The sequence below is a fragment of the Silurus meridionalis genome, chromosome 5 (genome assembly GCF_014805685.1).
Source record: "Silurus meridionalis isolate SWU-2019-XX chromosome 5, ASM1480568v1, whole genome shotgun sequence".
NCBI classification, from domain to species: domain Eukaryota; kingdom Metazoa; phylum Chordata; class Actinopteri; order Siluriformes; family Siluridae; genus Silurus; species Silurus meridionalis.
The window spans coordinates 9,201,834-9,218,063 of record NC_060888.1 but is presented as its reverse complement, the minus strand read 5'-3'; the positions used below and the strand labels follow the sequence as shown (position 1 = coordinate 9,218,063).

General features: G+C 37.0%; 2 protein-coding genes across 3 annotated transcripts; one reads left to right on the top strand and one right to left on the bottom strand.

Annotated features, from left to right (window-relative positions):
• Window positions 1-1,746: 1,746 nt before the first annotated feature.
• On the bottom strand, window positions 1,747-8,172 carry rnf103 (ring finger protein 103). Of its 2 annotated transcripts, XM_046849484.1 has the most exons (5): window positions 7,686-8,172; window positions 6,262-6,417; window positions 5,353-5,495; window positions 5,112-5,227; window positions 1,747-4,974 (listed from the first exon to the last, which is right to left on the bottom strand). In XM_046849484.1, the coding sequence occupies exons 1-5, from the start codon at window positions 7,741-7,743 to the stop codon at window positions 3,492-3,494; spliced, it is 1,956 nt and encodes a 651-aa protein (XP_046705440.1). In that variant the 5' UTR covers window positions 7,744-8,172; the 3' UTR covers window positions 1,747-3,491. The 2 variants fall into 2 exon arrangements, with proteins under 2 accessions (XP_046705440.1, XP_046705439.1); XM_046849483.1 differs by lacking the exon at window positions 7,686-8,172 and having other exon boundaries at window positions 6,262-7,171.
• On the top strand, window positions 7,308-15,240 carry mxd3 (MAX dimerization protein 3). The gene is made up of 6 exons (XM_046849485.1): window positions 7,308-7,556; window positions 8,248-8,344; window positions 9,927-9,956; window positions 10,075-10,189; window positions 13,070-13,235; window positions 13,752-15,240. The coding sequence occupies exons 1-6, from the start codon at window positions 7,487-7,489 to the stop codon at window positions 13,865-13,867; spliced, it is 594 nt and encodes a 197-aa protein (XP_046705441.1). The 5' UTR covers window positions 7,308-7,486; the 3' UTR covers window positions 13,868-15,240.
• Window positions 15,241-16,230: the final 990 nt, after the last annotated feature.

The window sequence follows — 16,230 nt, the reverse complement described above, 5'->3', positions numbered from 1 at the left end:
AAGTTTCCCGGAGTCACGTCATTTAGGAAAGCGTGACAAAGCGTGGATGTCTCCGACGTGCCAAAAGACAAGAAAAATATATATTTTTTAAGTTGTTCATTCTTGGACTATAGCTTGGATTAATCTCTGTTTGAAGCTTATTCACGCTAATTTAACATGTCTAATGCACCTACTTCATGCAGGTATTAAAACCTACCAATCATGAGACAGCAGCATACTAAGAAAAATAAAAACCATGCATTACACTTCTGTCAAACAAAAACAAGAAGCTACAATGGGCATCTACTGGTGTAAAACTGGAACAGGACATAGTGATTAATGTCCACGAAAGCTTCAGATTCTTCTTCTAGGCTCACCTGTGGGGAACCCAATCTGGTCTTCAGATGCTGTACTCCATCCACCATAAGGTCTACTGTTCTCTTTCATCATCTCGTGTTCGAGATCCACCTCTGGGAAGGGCATCTGTAACTGAACTCTGTTGTTTTTTGTGTATGCTTTACATTTTGTGATCTCAGGCAATTAACTATGACAAAAGGTTGTGGATATCTGATAATCACACCATTTAATAAATGAATTCTTTATTGAATAAAAGTGCAACACTGATGGTGATACAGGGAGAGATGATGGGTAAGAACATGCAACCTTGGGGAACCATAGATCAATTTAATTTAAGGAATTTAATGTACAGAGGGGTATTTTCCATTCAGGAAGAGGTTTGAACTGCTTAGTTCCAGTAAAGGTAAATTACACAAAATATTTGTTCATTCTAGACAATACTATGCTTCTAAATTTAGAGGCAATAGTCTAAGGAAAGCTCACATATAGCTATGATGGTCCAAATATTTTTTCAAGATAGTGTATGTTATTCAAATGAAACCGTACAGTTTTCCCATATGTGCATAATTAATATTGATTGTTTTTTTACTGAAGGTTGCTAATATTGTGTGCATGTGTGCATGCAGTGTGTTTTGTCTTCTAGCCTGTTAATAGATACACATTCTTTGATATCTGTACAGGGGAAATGGCATAGGGTTGACCTGACACTTTTCATTCTGATTTTATTACTCCAGTGTACTGAGATTATTTAAATCTAAACTTAATTAAAGCTTTACCAATAATACATGCTTCATATATACTGTATATATAAAACAAAATCTGTTAATATTTTAATATTTCCTGCAATAAAAAAAGGCTGTTGTGTGACACTTTTGGTCATTATTGTCCATTACAATGTTGGGTAATTTAAATTCAAATAAACAATTATCCATTGATTGTCTGTATTAAACTACAGAGCTGTGAATATTACTGGATGTTACACTTGCCTTTGGTTGAATTTTTAACATGATCACATCGTTGCAAATCTTCTGATCAGAGGCACAGTAGGGCTTATCCCCAAAATGAGGCTAAAACACACTTCGAACAGTTAGTAACCTAATCTCAGAATTAACCCTGGAGCTGTGAGGTAGCCGCACCTCACTTTCTTGGAAGAAAATAATTATACAAGTGTATTAAATTATTACATTTATTTATATGAAATCAAACTGAATCCAAACACTATATCCTCACTTCTGGGCTTTAGCTTCTTGAATACCTTTGATTGATGTTTCACACTAACACATTTTAACTAGATTAAAATTTTAAAATATTTAGTCACACACCCCCCCTTCCAAAATTTCTTATAACTGTATAACAAATGTTATGATTATGTCAGCAAAAACATTTAAAATGGGTCATAAAAAGGCAAAAAAAGGTGAAAGTCAACTTTAATGGCTTGAACATCACAGTAAACAAATGTGCCAAATTTGGTTTCAGATTCACACAAACAGCTGAAGTCAGTGGGTTAAGGTCATTAATAAAGATTTTACAATGCAGGCCAATGCTGGCCTGGAAAAACAACCAAGCTCCATGCTTTACTGGGAAAACCCCCCAACCTGATTTGAGTAGTGGAATCTAGCAGGCGGGTCAGTCAGCCATTTTACTTTGTATGCAAGCAAGTTTGACAAATTTTTTTTTTTTTGCTTGTATTAAATATAAGGAAAGACAACATTTGCTTCAGATCCTCTTTCTCGAATGCAACATTGGGGATTTGGTCAAATGATCAGATTTTATTGCCTATATCTTTTAGTCTGGATGAATACTTTGTCGAGCTTTGATGACAATGCAGTTATTTTACACGTTTCAAAAGCATTGTTGAAATAAATGCTGGCTAGGGTCAAGACATCCTTTTATCGTTGAAATGCTTGATTATGTTATATCAGCTTGATTTAAGCAAGCTAACATTTAACATGGCCATGTAGAAGGTCGTATTTTTGGGACAAACTCGGTTGGAGTTGGAAAACTCAATACACTGTTCTACGTTTCACCACATATATTGTGATAATTCAAGCAGACTTCAATTTTAGGTGTATAAAAAGTCAATCTGACATTGATGTGCCCAAATTTAACCACCTCAAAATAAACAGGTAATCACTAATAAATCTGAACTATTACCCACATTTCTGGGGCATTTTTTCCTCCTTTGAGACATAACACAACTTGGGTAGTTGTCTACTAAGTTTGCCACTATATAATGTGCTTTGGCAGGGTACTCTGGTATACCCCATATTAATATGTCACCTTTGAGGACTTTCATGTCTTGTTCCATGTGTAAAACTGGATAGCCGTTAAATCAGTCATCAGTGAAGAGTTTTAGTTACATGGCTACAGTTGAGACCACCTATTTTCAACAACATACCCGATTTGTTTGGTTTGACAAATGATTTTAACTTGCTTTAATCCATGTCCTCTCGCAGACAACTACTCAATGACTATCAGCATCTAATTAAACAAATCACCAACACCCTTACTCTAGTAGAACCCCCCAAAACACTACAATGTTAAATAATGGTCAGAACTGTCCACCTGAGAAAGGTCAAAGCATCAAATTACTGATAATCAGTCGAGATGCATGTCTGTGGTTGATTGGTGAAACTTAATTTTACATTGTATTTCCATTACAGTTATAAACTGAACACACATTAAACAAATCCATGGAATCTTATGGGGATTATTTTTTACTTTTATCTCATCACTAGACTTCATGAAAGCTAAGAACGAAATTTGTCTATTCAATAGTTGTGCCATTACCTTCTCTGTTACGAAAAAAAAAAAGTGCATGACTTTGCCAATTACAAAACTGTAATTTTTTTTTTACACATATTCTCTAAGTATACATTTTAATCATGTTAGCAAGGTTTAGGTACCCCATAATCCAGTTTTTGGTATAGATTAAGCATTAGGCAAGAACTAAAAAGATTAGTTCTACATTTCTAATTAGTATGTAGTCCATGCCTAGACTTAACATGTCCAAAATCTGCCATAATGAACTAATGTGTATGCAGGTTAATACCACCCAAAATAAAAACAGTATTCATAACATAAGGCCTAAAGAACTAGCGATGGGCACATCAAGTATTCATAAGTTATTTTGGGTTGTCAGTAAATGGAATCTGCTATTCTGGTTCAGGGGGAAAATCTGCATATGGTTGTCTCGCTGGTCTCTTCTTATAAGATGGCCACCGACACACTGGACAACAGTGCTGCCCACCTGCCAGCCAGACCACAATGCACTGCTGGTGAAACACATGACCACACGGCAGTCCCATGACGAGGCATTTCGTTTCAAAGTTCTCTAAACAAACGACACATTCTGTGCAATGAAGCATGCCACAGGGCCACTGGGACCAATCAGTGTCCTGTTCCTCTTCAGAAGACCAGGACTCTTGGGACCTCATCCCAGATGAACTCCTTGCATTGGCACTCTCTGAACTGTTGTCGTGTTCTTGCTGCTCACTCCCTGGTTTCATGAATGACAAGTGCTCTGTGTTGTTCGTTGGGTTATCTTGGTCCATTCTGGTGGTCCCCTTGGACCTTGTACACCGGAACCTCCAAGTGGGTAGATTTTTGATGTAGTCGATGGGAACAAGAGGACGAAGCCATAGGTCAGGGAATGCCAACCTTTCCAAAAGGAAATTAGGATCATCATCCCAATCTGACTCGTTCTGAAAGGAAGCAATAGGATGTACCAAATAGCTGGTGTACCAATCCCAAAGGCTGGACAACCACTCTAGGTTGTTTGCATTTTGGTCTTCATTGCTGCATCTTCTCTTTTTCTCAAAGTAGTCTATGAGGAGCCCATGGGCCAGATACGTGCTCAGGAAAAGTCCAGCATGTGAAGAATAGAAGGTCCAATCTGCCCTGACCCAAGAGGCAAGAGTGGTTGTGTCTGCATAGCGCAGCAGTTTAAGACTATACTCATAGAAGCTATCCAAATATGGTAGCTGAAGGAATCCAAGTATCGGGAGCCAAGAGATGATGAGTAAAGAATTATAAGTTCCTAGTGTGCTGATCAGAACCACAAAGCGTTTAATCGTGGCTCCTTGTGTTATGAAAAGGTCCATCCAGGCCATCAGGTTAACCATGACCAAGCTCAGAACAAATAGATCATTGACCTCTGGTTGAACGGAACGTAGGAATGTGTCCATGGCATGCAATGAAATGTATTCCCCAGTGCTGTTGCCGTATCTGTAAATACCCTCTGGTGTTTTGAGAATATATGAGGGCAGATGTTGCACCCCGATCTCCTCCAAGCAAGTGGTGTTGTCCCAGTTGCGAACATCAACAAAGATGAAGTCAATGCGCCCTGTGAATTTGATGCTGAGAGCCGAGAAGAAGGCAGGAGGCTGGAGCAGTTTGGCAAACAAGAACATCTTCACAGGCTGTTTTTCTCTCTGATACCAGTCATCCGTTAACTGTTGTGAGAAACGAATTGTCTTGATGCGCGAGGCCACGTGTGCAGTCATCCATTTGAAGATGTGTTCGGTTTCAATGCGTCTTCCATTATACTCTTTAAGTACGACCTTTCCTTTAGAGGAGTAAGTCTGAGGAACTGACATGATCAGAGTGGACTTCATCCAGCCACGCTTATGGCAATATCTGATGGTTAACGGAGAGAGAGATGGTGTCACAAAGAAAATAATGTGAAACACTAACAAATAAATTAATAAATACATTTCTACAGACAAGTACAACTAATTAGACTCCCATCAAGTGTATGCAGTGCAATTCCTGACCTGAAATCACTCGAGCAGTTGAAAGTACCAGTGCGAATGCCAAAGCGAGAAACTTTCTGTACCATTTTCCCCCAGTTGGCTGTGCTCAATAATGGATTTCTGTCTTGGGCTATTACCTGCACACAAAATTACATCATTAATACACACACATAGGAACTATAAAACTAGTTTTGAAGTCATGTGCATTTCATTTTTTTGGGATTTTTTTTTCTATTTAATACATAAGCAGGATGATATCTACCTGGACCAACCAGATGCCATCCTTAGTGTCTTCCACTAACTCATAAAAGTGCATCTCCCCACTAAAACTGGTGCTGGAATCTGATGCTGCTTCTTCTTTTTCATTTTTTAAAGCCGAATAGAGCTCCCCTTGCATCAGTTCTCCTGAAGAAGAAGAAAAAAAAAAAAAAAAAAAACACAAATGAAATAAAGTGACATTGTTGAAATCAGACAAAATAGTTACAAAAATAAGTATTTTCTCTTTGTAGGTTTATTTAAAAATTGTGCTTTGAATCTTTTTCTAACTGAATAACAATATTTCTTATCTGATTATAATCTCAAAATTGAAACAAATACAAGTCTTCCATTCGGGGTTCGATGTTCCCAAAACCATACCCCTGAAACATTTGAACACTGCCTAAACTATAACTCGATGCTAATGGCTAAGATAGTTTTTTTTTTTTGCTACAGACAACATAATTGACAAGCAAGAAAGAAAAAAATGCCTCATACAGATTGAATAGATATTAGTGTTCTGCACCCTTTTTTCTACACAAAAAGTGTGACAGGACCTGGAGTGTACCTCAGTTAATCTGTATTTACCATCAGTTGCCAGGCTTAGAGGAAAAGTTTGCTGTACAATACAAAATTTTTTTTTTTTTTTTTGGTACACCTGTTTCTCCAGCAGTGGGCCATTTAATTTTCAATATACACCATAATATCATTAGAGGTTACTGAATATACATAACAGCCACTGAACTCTATTGTAGAATAAACTGGATTGTTGGATGTTTCACTAAACTAGAACTTTAAAACAAAAATGCATTATTTAAGCAGATTAGAGCAGATCAGCGGTGTGTATCATCTGGTATAGGTCTAATTTAATTTATGAGTCCATACTTTCCAATCACAAAGATCAAAACAAGTTTACCAGAGTTTTCAACCAGCTCTCGGACGTCCCTCTTCTCGGCCAGGCCGGAGTATCCCAGCCCTCTCCCCTCGAGGATGGTCTTCAGCTTTTTAAAGCTCAGTGTCACAGGATCCACCAGCTGCGTGGCAAAGATCCCCGTCTCATACCACACAACGGCTTCAAAAAAACGAGCCAGGACAAACAGAACCAGAAAGTAAAGAAGCAAGAAAAAGAGTTTCAACCACATTTTCTTTCGATTCTATTGTAGCGATATGAATGGGAGGGTGATAACCGCGCTGTCTGACATTGGAGACCAACAACAACACTAATATATGACGGTGTAGTCTCCTGCTGGCAACTTCAACTGTCTCCCTCTTCAGCTGTTCTGTCGAACAATCTCGAGAGGGTTTTTTCTTAGTCACTGAGAATCTGAAAACCACTGGATGCTCTTACAGCGGGTGAAAAGTCCATATTGTTTGCACAACCCACGTAGTAGTTTAATATCTGCTGCCGGATCTAACGCTAGCGTAGTAGGCCAGTGTTATGGCCTGCACAGCACCCTGGCGATCAAATTGCTCATCTGAATAGGCTGCTAAATAAATCCTGAATAACCCAAAAGGGCAAGAAATTGTGATATAATAATAATAATAATGAAAAAAAAAATAAAAAATAAAACTAGACCAGCTATTGTGTACGATTCCCAGCGTTGCGGCTATTCTATGTGATGCTCTTGCTGATGATCAGCTGGTATACATAACAAAAATAACGTCATGGAGTCACTTCCGCTTCCGCCCTTAGCAACCAAAACTTTATTTCCTCAAACCCATATTTTTATTTCAAATTAAAAACTCATTGGTCAAAACAATAAAAATCGTACTGCAACTGTCTACAAATATTTACTGACCGATGTTTAGTAAGCACAAACAGAAAACAAACAAATAAACGGGAAAACATTATGGTTCAATCCCAAATTGAAATTTAAATAATAGCGCACTTCGTAGAGTGGGGAAATTTAGTGCTGCTACTAAGACTACTTAGGGTGCCTATATAGTGAGTAAGGATGTATTTGAGACGGAAGAGAAAGCGCTAGATAAGGGCGTGGGGAAAGAAGGCTGACGCGAATGACGTGGCAGCCTGGAGCAGTCCGAGCTGAGCTGCCAAATCTCCGTGCACAAAAACACAGCCTCGGCTTGACGGGTGGTGGCCCTTCTCGGTGCAAAGACAGAGGTCCAAATTCCTAATCAAAATGGAAGTAAATCCATGCAAAATTCAAGTTCTTCTGCAAGCTGCCGAATTCTTGGAAAGAAGGGAAAGAGGTACTGCACCGTTCACTTCTAATGTTGTTTCTATTGTGATATGTGACAATCAAACCCCCAACCCCCTCAAAATAACCGAGCAAAAAAAATCCCTTTATATATTTTAAACAAATGTATGTACTTACTGACCTGAAACATTGAATCCACGGGGTTCCCCTTGTTGTTCGGGTGTGATGTGTTGATTCATTGAAACACTACATTGGACCGGGAGCTCTTTTTTCCCCTCTCCTCCATTGTACACAAAGGCGCGAACGGCGGTTCATTTGAAATTCTCAACCGTGAACTACGTTTACTTGCACGACTACAAGTGTGTAAACATCTCTGCGTGGACAGAACATTGTTTTTTCACCTCGTTATTTATTTTCAGAATCGTGCAAAGTAAACGCATTGGACATTATTATTGTATCATTAAAAACGGTGGCGCCAAAAAAATACAACAAAAAAAATTGCGCTCGCGCTGATATACTGTGCATGCGTTTTTTAAATCGGGTAATGAATGAAAAACATATTTACGTTCATATTTATTTATTTTTTTGCTCTATTATTAGATCAACTAGTTTCTTCTGTCATTTACTTGACGTTAATCTGGTCGGTTAGCATGCTAACTAGTGATACATTCAGCTCGCGCCTCTCACCTAATACTCGTACTTCAAATGATTGTCTGCTTTTCCTCCTTCTTTTCTTTTAACAGAAGCCGAGCATGGCTACGCTTCAGTCCATCCGTTCAGTAAAACGACAGAAAAAAGAAGCAAATCGAAAATTAGGAAGGGTTCAGCTGGGAACAGTAGGTGAGTGACTGACCGAGTCGTTCTGCGCATGCGCATATCTCCTGTGTGGAGGCATTAAATCCACGTTTAATTGACATTTTATTGACCTTGAATTCAGAAGTTGGTACATCATAGTACCTACAGATCATTCATAAAATCTGCCAACTGCTATTACTGGTGTCAATACAGTCAACATTGCGCAAAATGTTACATATGTATTGTCTAATACAGTTGCTAATTATTCAACTGTATATCCAAGTGAAATGGATAGAAAGATATTCGATTAGATAGTTGTTTGTGCTACTTTTTCTTTATTTACTCCCCAAAATGTAGCACAAATTCTGCAGGTCTACCAGAGGAACTGACATGATCAGAGTGGACTTTATCCAGCCACATTTATGGCCATATCTGATAGTTCGGGGGAAGATGGTGTTGCAAAACCAAAATAAACACTAAAACAAATAAGTTAATAAATACATTTCTATTTAATTACAATTTATATAAGAGCAGGTCGATAGATAACATCAAGTTTATGTAATGCAATTCCACACTCAATAGTGTCTCGGGTTATTGCCTACACACAAAGAAACTACAAAACTAAGTCATGTGAATTTCATTGTGTTGTAACTTTATTTCTATTTAATACATGCAAACTTAAAAACATTTAGCTTTAATTGCTCCGCTACCAAGTCCGGGTTTGTTAATTTTCCTAATGCCACTGCTTCTGATGCTGCTGCCCCAGCAGATAGCAACAAAGTATATTGCACTTTATTAAGGAAATGGGTCAAATTTAAGACCAATGTACCAAAATCTCCCACATATCAATTGCATTCAGTTAACCAAGCAATATTTGATGAATTTTTTTCCAAAATGTAGCACAAATTCTGCAGGTCTACCAGATGCTATATCACAGACTGGTCTAAATGGAAGACCATATTTGTCAGCTGATAAATAATAATACTAGGTACAGTTTCAGAGTTACTTCTGTTAACATTGTAGACAATTTATTTTTTCATAAAATAACACAACAATAACTTGACTAAAAAAAAATGTATTGTTATAGTCAGAATGAAAGTAACACCCTAGAAAGTTATGAGTAAAAGTTCAGGCTGTGTTTGGTAACCGGAAATCAGTAGTGAGCTTTATTTTTAATCAAAGAAATAGAAATGGAATGATTACAGTTTTAGCATCATGTAAAATAACAACAACCTAACATGCTTTGATGCATCTCCTTTTGTTAAATAATCTGATTTGGGCAGATGTTGTGGATTTTACTAATCGAAAGTCTGAAGGCTTTTGTGGCACGGACTTCTTGATTATGCAAATATATCCAAATGGTTAATACTTAACCATTTTACTATCTTTTGTCACTGAACTGTATACTAGCCAGAAATATCATAAAGTGTAGGATGAGTTCAGTATGGAGTGTTCATAATCCTTTTAATGCATAATGGGTCATAAATGTAATTTAGTGTTAATTGCATTAAGCTCTAGTAGATCATTAAAGAGGAACAAGATAATGAGGAACATGAAAGAATAACTATTTTGAAGCTATAATAATAATTCATGTCATGTAAAAATTTGCAATGTTTTTCTTTTCCAGGTCAGTTCACAATGAGCTGGAAAAGCACAGGTATGATGACATGCATTTGAAATTTCTATTCAGGTCATATTTTTTTTTAGTTTATTAAATCCATGTGGATTTAAATTAGGTGAGGGGGGAAATTTATATTTATGATTTCTTTGTGCAGACGAGCTCAGTTGCGGCACTGTTTGGAGCAGTTGAAAAAACAGGTCCCACTGTCCTCGGACACTACAAGGAATACCACTCTGAATTTGCTTAGGCGGGCAGAGATGCACATAAAGGTGAGAATACACTGAAATTCTTAAAGATTGAAGTTAGCACACTTTACAGATGCTGTTGTCTATGAATTGGAACTGGGTGAGAAAAAAGAAAAAAACAATTTTTTTTAAAAGATCTATGTAATGATTGGTTCTCTGGATGCCAGCACTACAACCCATAGGGTGCATATCTGCATCTATGGAACTCTTCATATTCTGAGCATGTGCAGCTTGTGCATGGTTCCTAGCATCTCTGTTTGAATATATTTAACAGAGCAGCAGCATAAAAATCTTTGTTCAGATCTTCAATATTCATCAACAGTAGAGTCAGATTGGAATTCACAATGAAATACAGAGACGGGCCACAGAAATTTGGAAACAAAGAGTGCCAAAGTGCAGAAAAACTAAGATCTACTCATTATCCAAAATGTACAAACTCATCTGTGAAACATGGTGGAGGTAGTGTAACAGTTTGCGTTTTTGTGGCTGCTTCTGTAACAGGTTCACGATCATCACTGGTGTTGTAAATCAGTAGCAGCAAAATGAATTCGTACATCAATAGAAATCTTCTGTATGCCACTTTACACATTGTACCCAGTCTGATTTCGGAGAATTTCATTACACAGCAAGACATTGAACTAAAACACAACAACGGTCTTTATCAGGGGCAAAAGTGGAGGATTTTAGACTGGCCAGGTCGGTCAGCCAACCTTCACTCAATTGAGCACGCATTTCCCCTCCTGAAGAAAGACTGAAGGGAGAAACTCTCTAAAACAAACAGAAAGAAGTTCCGTACAAACCTGGATGACAAGAAACATCACAGAAAAAGAAGAATGCAGTTGGTGATATCTGTGGATTGCCTGCATAATTTAACCATACATCAAGTCTTACTTACTTCAAGACTATCTGTTCCAATACTTTTGCTTACGTAAAACTGAAGTGATGTTCCACCAAAGGTACCATTTTTCGAAGTTATTTAACAGATCTGAATGTAAATATCAGGTAATCGAAAGCTAAAATTCTGATCTCTCGTCTCGTATTAATCTTTTGTTCTCAAATCTAATGTCTTAAGTCTATAGCAAAAACATGAATTGGCTATAGTTATTTCAGTACTTTTGGCAGGATTTCTGCAGGGTCTTAAAAAGTCTAAAAATACATTAAAAAAATAAAATTTTAGGCCTTAAAAAGTCTTAAATTTGCTGTTGTATTTTTGTCATTTTAAACCGGTCTTAATTTGCAGGTGACCATGTAATGTTACCTCTAATGCTTATTGAAATGCTCCCTTGTTTTTGTTTGTAAGTTTCCTTGGTGTTCTAGCTCTTACCTTCACTAGTCCAAATATAATTTGCTGTATTATAACTACAAATGAGACCAACATGCAACAGCCAATCATCTTTATTTTATGTACCTAAAACAGATTTTATTTTTCATCTATTGGGAAGTGCAAGTTACCTGGCTAGAAATAAAATGTATTTAGATCTTGGTTAAGGCCAGTTGCTAACATCGTATTTGTGTGTTTTTTGATGGTGTGATATAGGTCTTAAATTTCATTCTTAATGATCTTAAAAAGTCTTAAATTTGACAAATCTTTAAACCGGTAGAAACCCTATTTGGAGAGGACTGTATATGTCTTTTGTATGAAACAGATTTGGGGGCATTACAGAATTTTTCAAGATGTGGATTTAATGAATGGATCATATAGAATTTCTCTGCTTCATAAGCAGTTGTGTAACACTTTTCTTTCATGCAGGCTAAGGGTTCTTTAATTTGCATATTCATGCATGCTCCTAGAATAGTGTCTTTCTTTCTTTCCTTTTTTTTAGTAAAAAAGTAAAAGAAGAGTTGAACTTATAAGGCATTTAAAAACATGAAAAAGTTCATTATTGTGCAAATTCATTCCTCTTCAGTAAACACTTGGTTATAGTCGGAAAGGAACAGATCCTATTTCATGTTCAGTATTGCATATTTATCTACTTATAATATTATGGTCAAAGCTCGTCATGTTCAGCAGGCTTCATGTATTTAAATAGCTTTAAGTAATTTCAATTCAATTCATTTTTATTTGTATAGCGCTTTTAACAATGAACATTGTCTCAAAGCAGCTTTACACAGATAATGTGGTGATTAAACATAAATATGTTCTTTGTAAGTATGTTTGTCCCTGATGAGCAACTGTGGCAAGGAAAAACTCCCCGAGATGGCATAAGGAAGAAACCTTGAGAGGAACCAGACTCAAGAGGGAACCCATCCTCATCTGGGTTGCACCAAATGTCCATTTGAAGCAGATATACAATGTTGTGGGGTACAGTGATGATGATCAGAAGCAAACTGCACTCCCGAGTCAGTGCAGCAGACCGCCGACACCAACTACAGTCCAATCCGTCCTCAAAGCACCCGTTCTACTCCGGAATTAAGAGACCGTCCGAGCTGCACAGAAGTGTGCAGATCCAAGGAGGAGAGGGCAGGAACACTGGTCACTGGAGCCTCAGGAGCATGTTGAGAGAGAGAGAGAGAGAGAGAGAGAGAGAGAGAGAGAGAGAGAGTGAGAGTGAGAGTGAGAGAGTGTGACGGGAAGAGAAGGATATGGATTATTAAGTGTAACTATTGGTGTACGAAAGTTAACATTTCACTCATATAATTGATAGGATGCGGTACTTTGTGTATGATTGTATGAATTAGGACTTCTCTACATTAACTTTGCAAGTATATGTTGTAAAAATGTATTTCCATTAAATAAAATTCCAAAATTTCCATATTTGTACATATCACAGTTCTGTGCGAACGTCCATAAATGTCGTTAAACGGCACATAAACAGGAAGTATAGCTCGTAGGATGTGTGTAGTGACAATGTTGTTAGACCACACCTAGATTGAAGTCTCTTCTTCTGGTGGTTTGTTTTGCAGAAGTTGCAGGAGCAGGACGAGAGGGCCGAGGTGCTGAAGGACCGGCTGCGCTGGGAGCAGCAGGAGCTACGTGTGCGTTTGCAGCAGCTGCAGGGTGGCATGGAGCGGATGCGCAACGACAGCCTGGGCTCGGCCATGTCCTCCGAAAGATCCGACTCGGACAGAGGTAAATGTCCAGTCTATGAGTTTGTGTCTAAAGGAAATAGCAACAGTTGCATTGTGTTAAGTGGGTTACAAACCTGCGATGTAATATTTTTGTTTTTGTTATTTGCTTTTTTTTAAAAATACCATATATATCTATATATTCTTTTTGCCAATGGATTAGTTATCACAACATCTGGAGCAGGTGTGAGCAAACTATATGTTACAGCTAATTTGGCTTTACTATTAAGTAAAAAAACAAGTTATTATACATAGTTATTTTAATCAAGAATAACTATCCTCTTTATTTATTCTTTAGTTGCCTGTAAACTTGCATGGAAAAATAAGTAAAATTCTTCTCTATAATGATGGAACCTGTGTAAAATTTACACAGTTAACATTTGCATCTGTGTACATATACACTACTGTATACATCATGAATAAAGCCTGTATATCTATCTGATTGAGGGCATAGTAGTTCAGGCTTGTTATTACAATCCAGAAATGTGTGTTGTTAAAATAATGTGGTCTCTTATTGCAGAGGATGTGGAGATTGATGTCGAGAGCATGGTTTGGACTTTGGACTCTGACGGTCTGGGCGCAACGCACACCGGCGCCGATCATAGTTATTCCACTTCTGACTGTGCCTGGTTATGACGACCATAAAACTGCTATTATGAATCGCTGAAACATTCCAAAACTGTATCAGTAGGTCGAGAGAAAAACAACAAAAACAAAGAGGCCTCATACCAAAAATATGACTGTTTGCCACAGGAACACACTGCTGCCATTTTATAACCATCAGACTCAGGCTGTTTGCAAGCATGACTGTATTTTTGGTAACAGATGATATTTTTATGACGTGGTGCTTTAGATACACAGTGATTAATGGAGGTATGACAAGTTTGGTCATGTATTTTATTCTTAATGTCCTTGTCATTCTTCTTTGAGCTTCTTGAAGCTTCTTTAAGTCAGGGTGATCCTGCAGTGTATATACTTGCTCGCACTTAGACCTTTCACTTATTTAACAAATGTTGCGCTCTAATTTTGATATGTTGCACAAAGCAGTTGCATCAGCACTTAACTTCACATCGATCCTATTTAGGAGTTGTTCTTGAATCGCTTATGGTGAGATTTCCATGTTAATTGCAGATCATGTTCATATCAGTGTTTTTTTTTTTTTTTTTTTTTTTTTTAATATATAAGCTTTTCTCTTTTGAAAGATGCAAGAATACACTTATGGACATGTATTCTGTGCAGCAAGTGATGAAACTGTCTTAAATTGTTTTTGTTTTTTTCGAGTAAAAAATTGTTTTCTAGTAAAAATGGAACTCTAACACTTAAAATGAACATAGCTAAATTTCACAAATAGCTTAATAAAAGGTTAGTGGAGAACTTTCCAAAAAAAATGCCATTGCTACAAATATCATTTAGTATTGATCAGCTGGCATGATCTCATTTGCCTTAACAGCAGCTTCCTTCAGCAGTGGCATGTTTAAGTCAAGTATTTCTTGACTGATCTGGATGTGTTTAAGGAACTTGGTTTATGCCTTATAAAAAAAACGACAAAATACTTGTTTCCTGCACTAGTAGTACTTAGATAAGTTAATTCTAGGTGCCATTCAGATTGATTTTTCTAAAAATGACACAAAAGCAGTGTATTTTAGTTGATAAATGTAGATTTTATAGTAAGCATTTCCCTGCTTTAAAATGTAGTTGCTAGGCTTCACCTGGAAGGTGTCTTTATAATTAGGACTCTTTTTAATGTGTATGTGCAACGAAATATTAGCACTTCTGCTGAACCAGGCATTTATGCAATTTAATTAATGTTCAGTTATTCATTGTAAATATACACAGCTAAATAGTACACTGTATATGTGATTGTGAACACCAAAAGCCTTATTTTTTTTGTATGCCTTTGGAACACCATCACTTTTGTATTTATCTGGCCTTTGTGTATTCGTATGTAGCATTTTCTTACCAATGTAAACCTTTTTTGTACAAATAAATATTTTATGTATTTAACTCAACTTCTAGTCCAGGTTCACATTCAGTGTGTGAAAGTGTGCAGTTGTAACAACTAATTCCCTCATTTATGTACAGTTGTAAACATGAACGGAGGAGTTTATATTGAAAAGAGAGTCTGCTTAGATCTATTATAATAATGCAAATGATGACAGTGCCTCTATTTATTTCCTAAATAAAACCATAAAGGAATACTTCAGTGTTATTCACTGCATGTCAGTATCTTAAGTGGGATTGTCACTAAATTGGTTCCTGATCCTTATAACAAATGTCTGAATGAAACTTGTTAAACTCCTTCAATAAGCGTTTTTTTCAATTTCATTCTAGCTTGTGGGAATCAAAAAACATAATTTACACAAGAGTGAATTGAATGTGATGCTTTGACTGTGTGGCAATGCACAGGTACCAAAAAGTTAAAGACTGAACTGTCGTGCAATAGAAAAAAGGTCATGTGATCTAATAAGTCAGGATTCACCCTTTTCCAAAGAAATGGGTGCATCAGGATAAAAAGGCATGCGCTCGAAGTAGTGATTTAACTGTAATGTATAGTGCCTAGTGTACAAGCCTCAGGGAGCACTGTTAAGACCAGAAATTGTTCAGGTCTAAGCTCAGCAATCATTATGCAGCAATAAAATTAGTACCGGAGTGTGGCCAGGTTTTCCAACTAATGGATTTTCTGGATGAAAAATGCATTTATTGGGCTTTAATTCTGAAAAATCAATTGAGGGAGCATGAAGAATAATATACACACTTCAAATGCCCACTGTGGAGTCCTGACCTTAACCTCAATGAATGTCTCTGGACTTTGAGTTGTTTGACTTTTAAATAGATTTTAAACATTTATGCAACCCTGAACGGAAATACATGTGATGTTGCATAAGGTGGTTAAAATAATCCATGACGCATATACACCAATAAGGCATTACAACTAAATACTAGGGTTATTTTTGGCCAGGCAACATTCCATCATTAAACTTAACTTGAGGAGGAAAAGA

Coding starts and splice junctions, on each gene's coding strand:
- rnf103 (XM_046849483.1), bottom strand. CDS start 6,487: ATGTGGTTGAAACTCTTTTTCTTGCTTCTTTACTTTCTGGTTCTGTTT. Junction 5,496..6,261: donor AGAGCTGGTTGAAAACTCTG/GTAAACTTGTTT, acceptor CTTCTTCTTCAG/GAGAACTGATGCAAGGGGAG. Junction 5,228..5,352: donor ATGGCATCTGGTTGGTCCAG/GTAGATATCATC, acceptor TTTTGTGTGCAG/GTAATAGCCCAAGACAGAAA.
- mxd3 (XM_046849485.1), top strand. CDS start 7,487: ATGGAAGTAAATCCATGCAAAATTCAAGTTCTTCTGCAAGCTGCCGAA. Junction 8,345..9,926: donor GGTTCAGCTGGGAACAGTAG/GTGAGTGACTGA, acceptor TTTCTTTTCCAG/GTCAGTTCACAATGAGCTGG. Junction 9,957..10,074: donor AATGAGCTGGAAAAGCACAG/GTATGATGACAT, acceptor TTCTTTGTGCAG/ACGAGCTCAGTTGCGGCACT.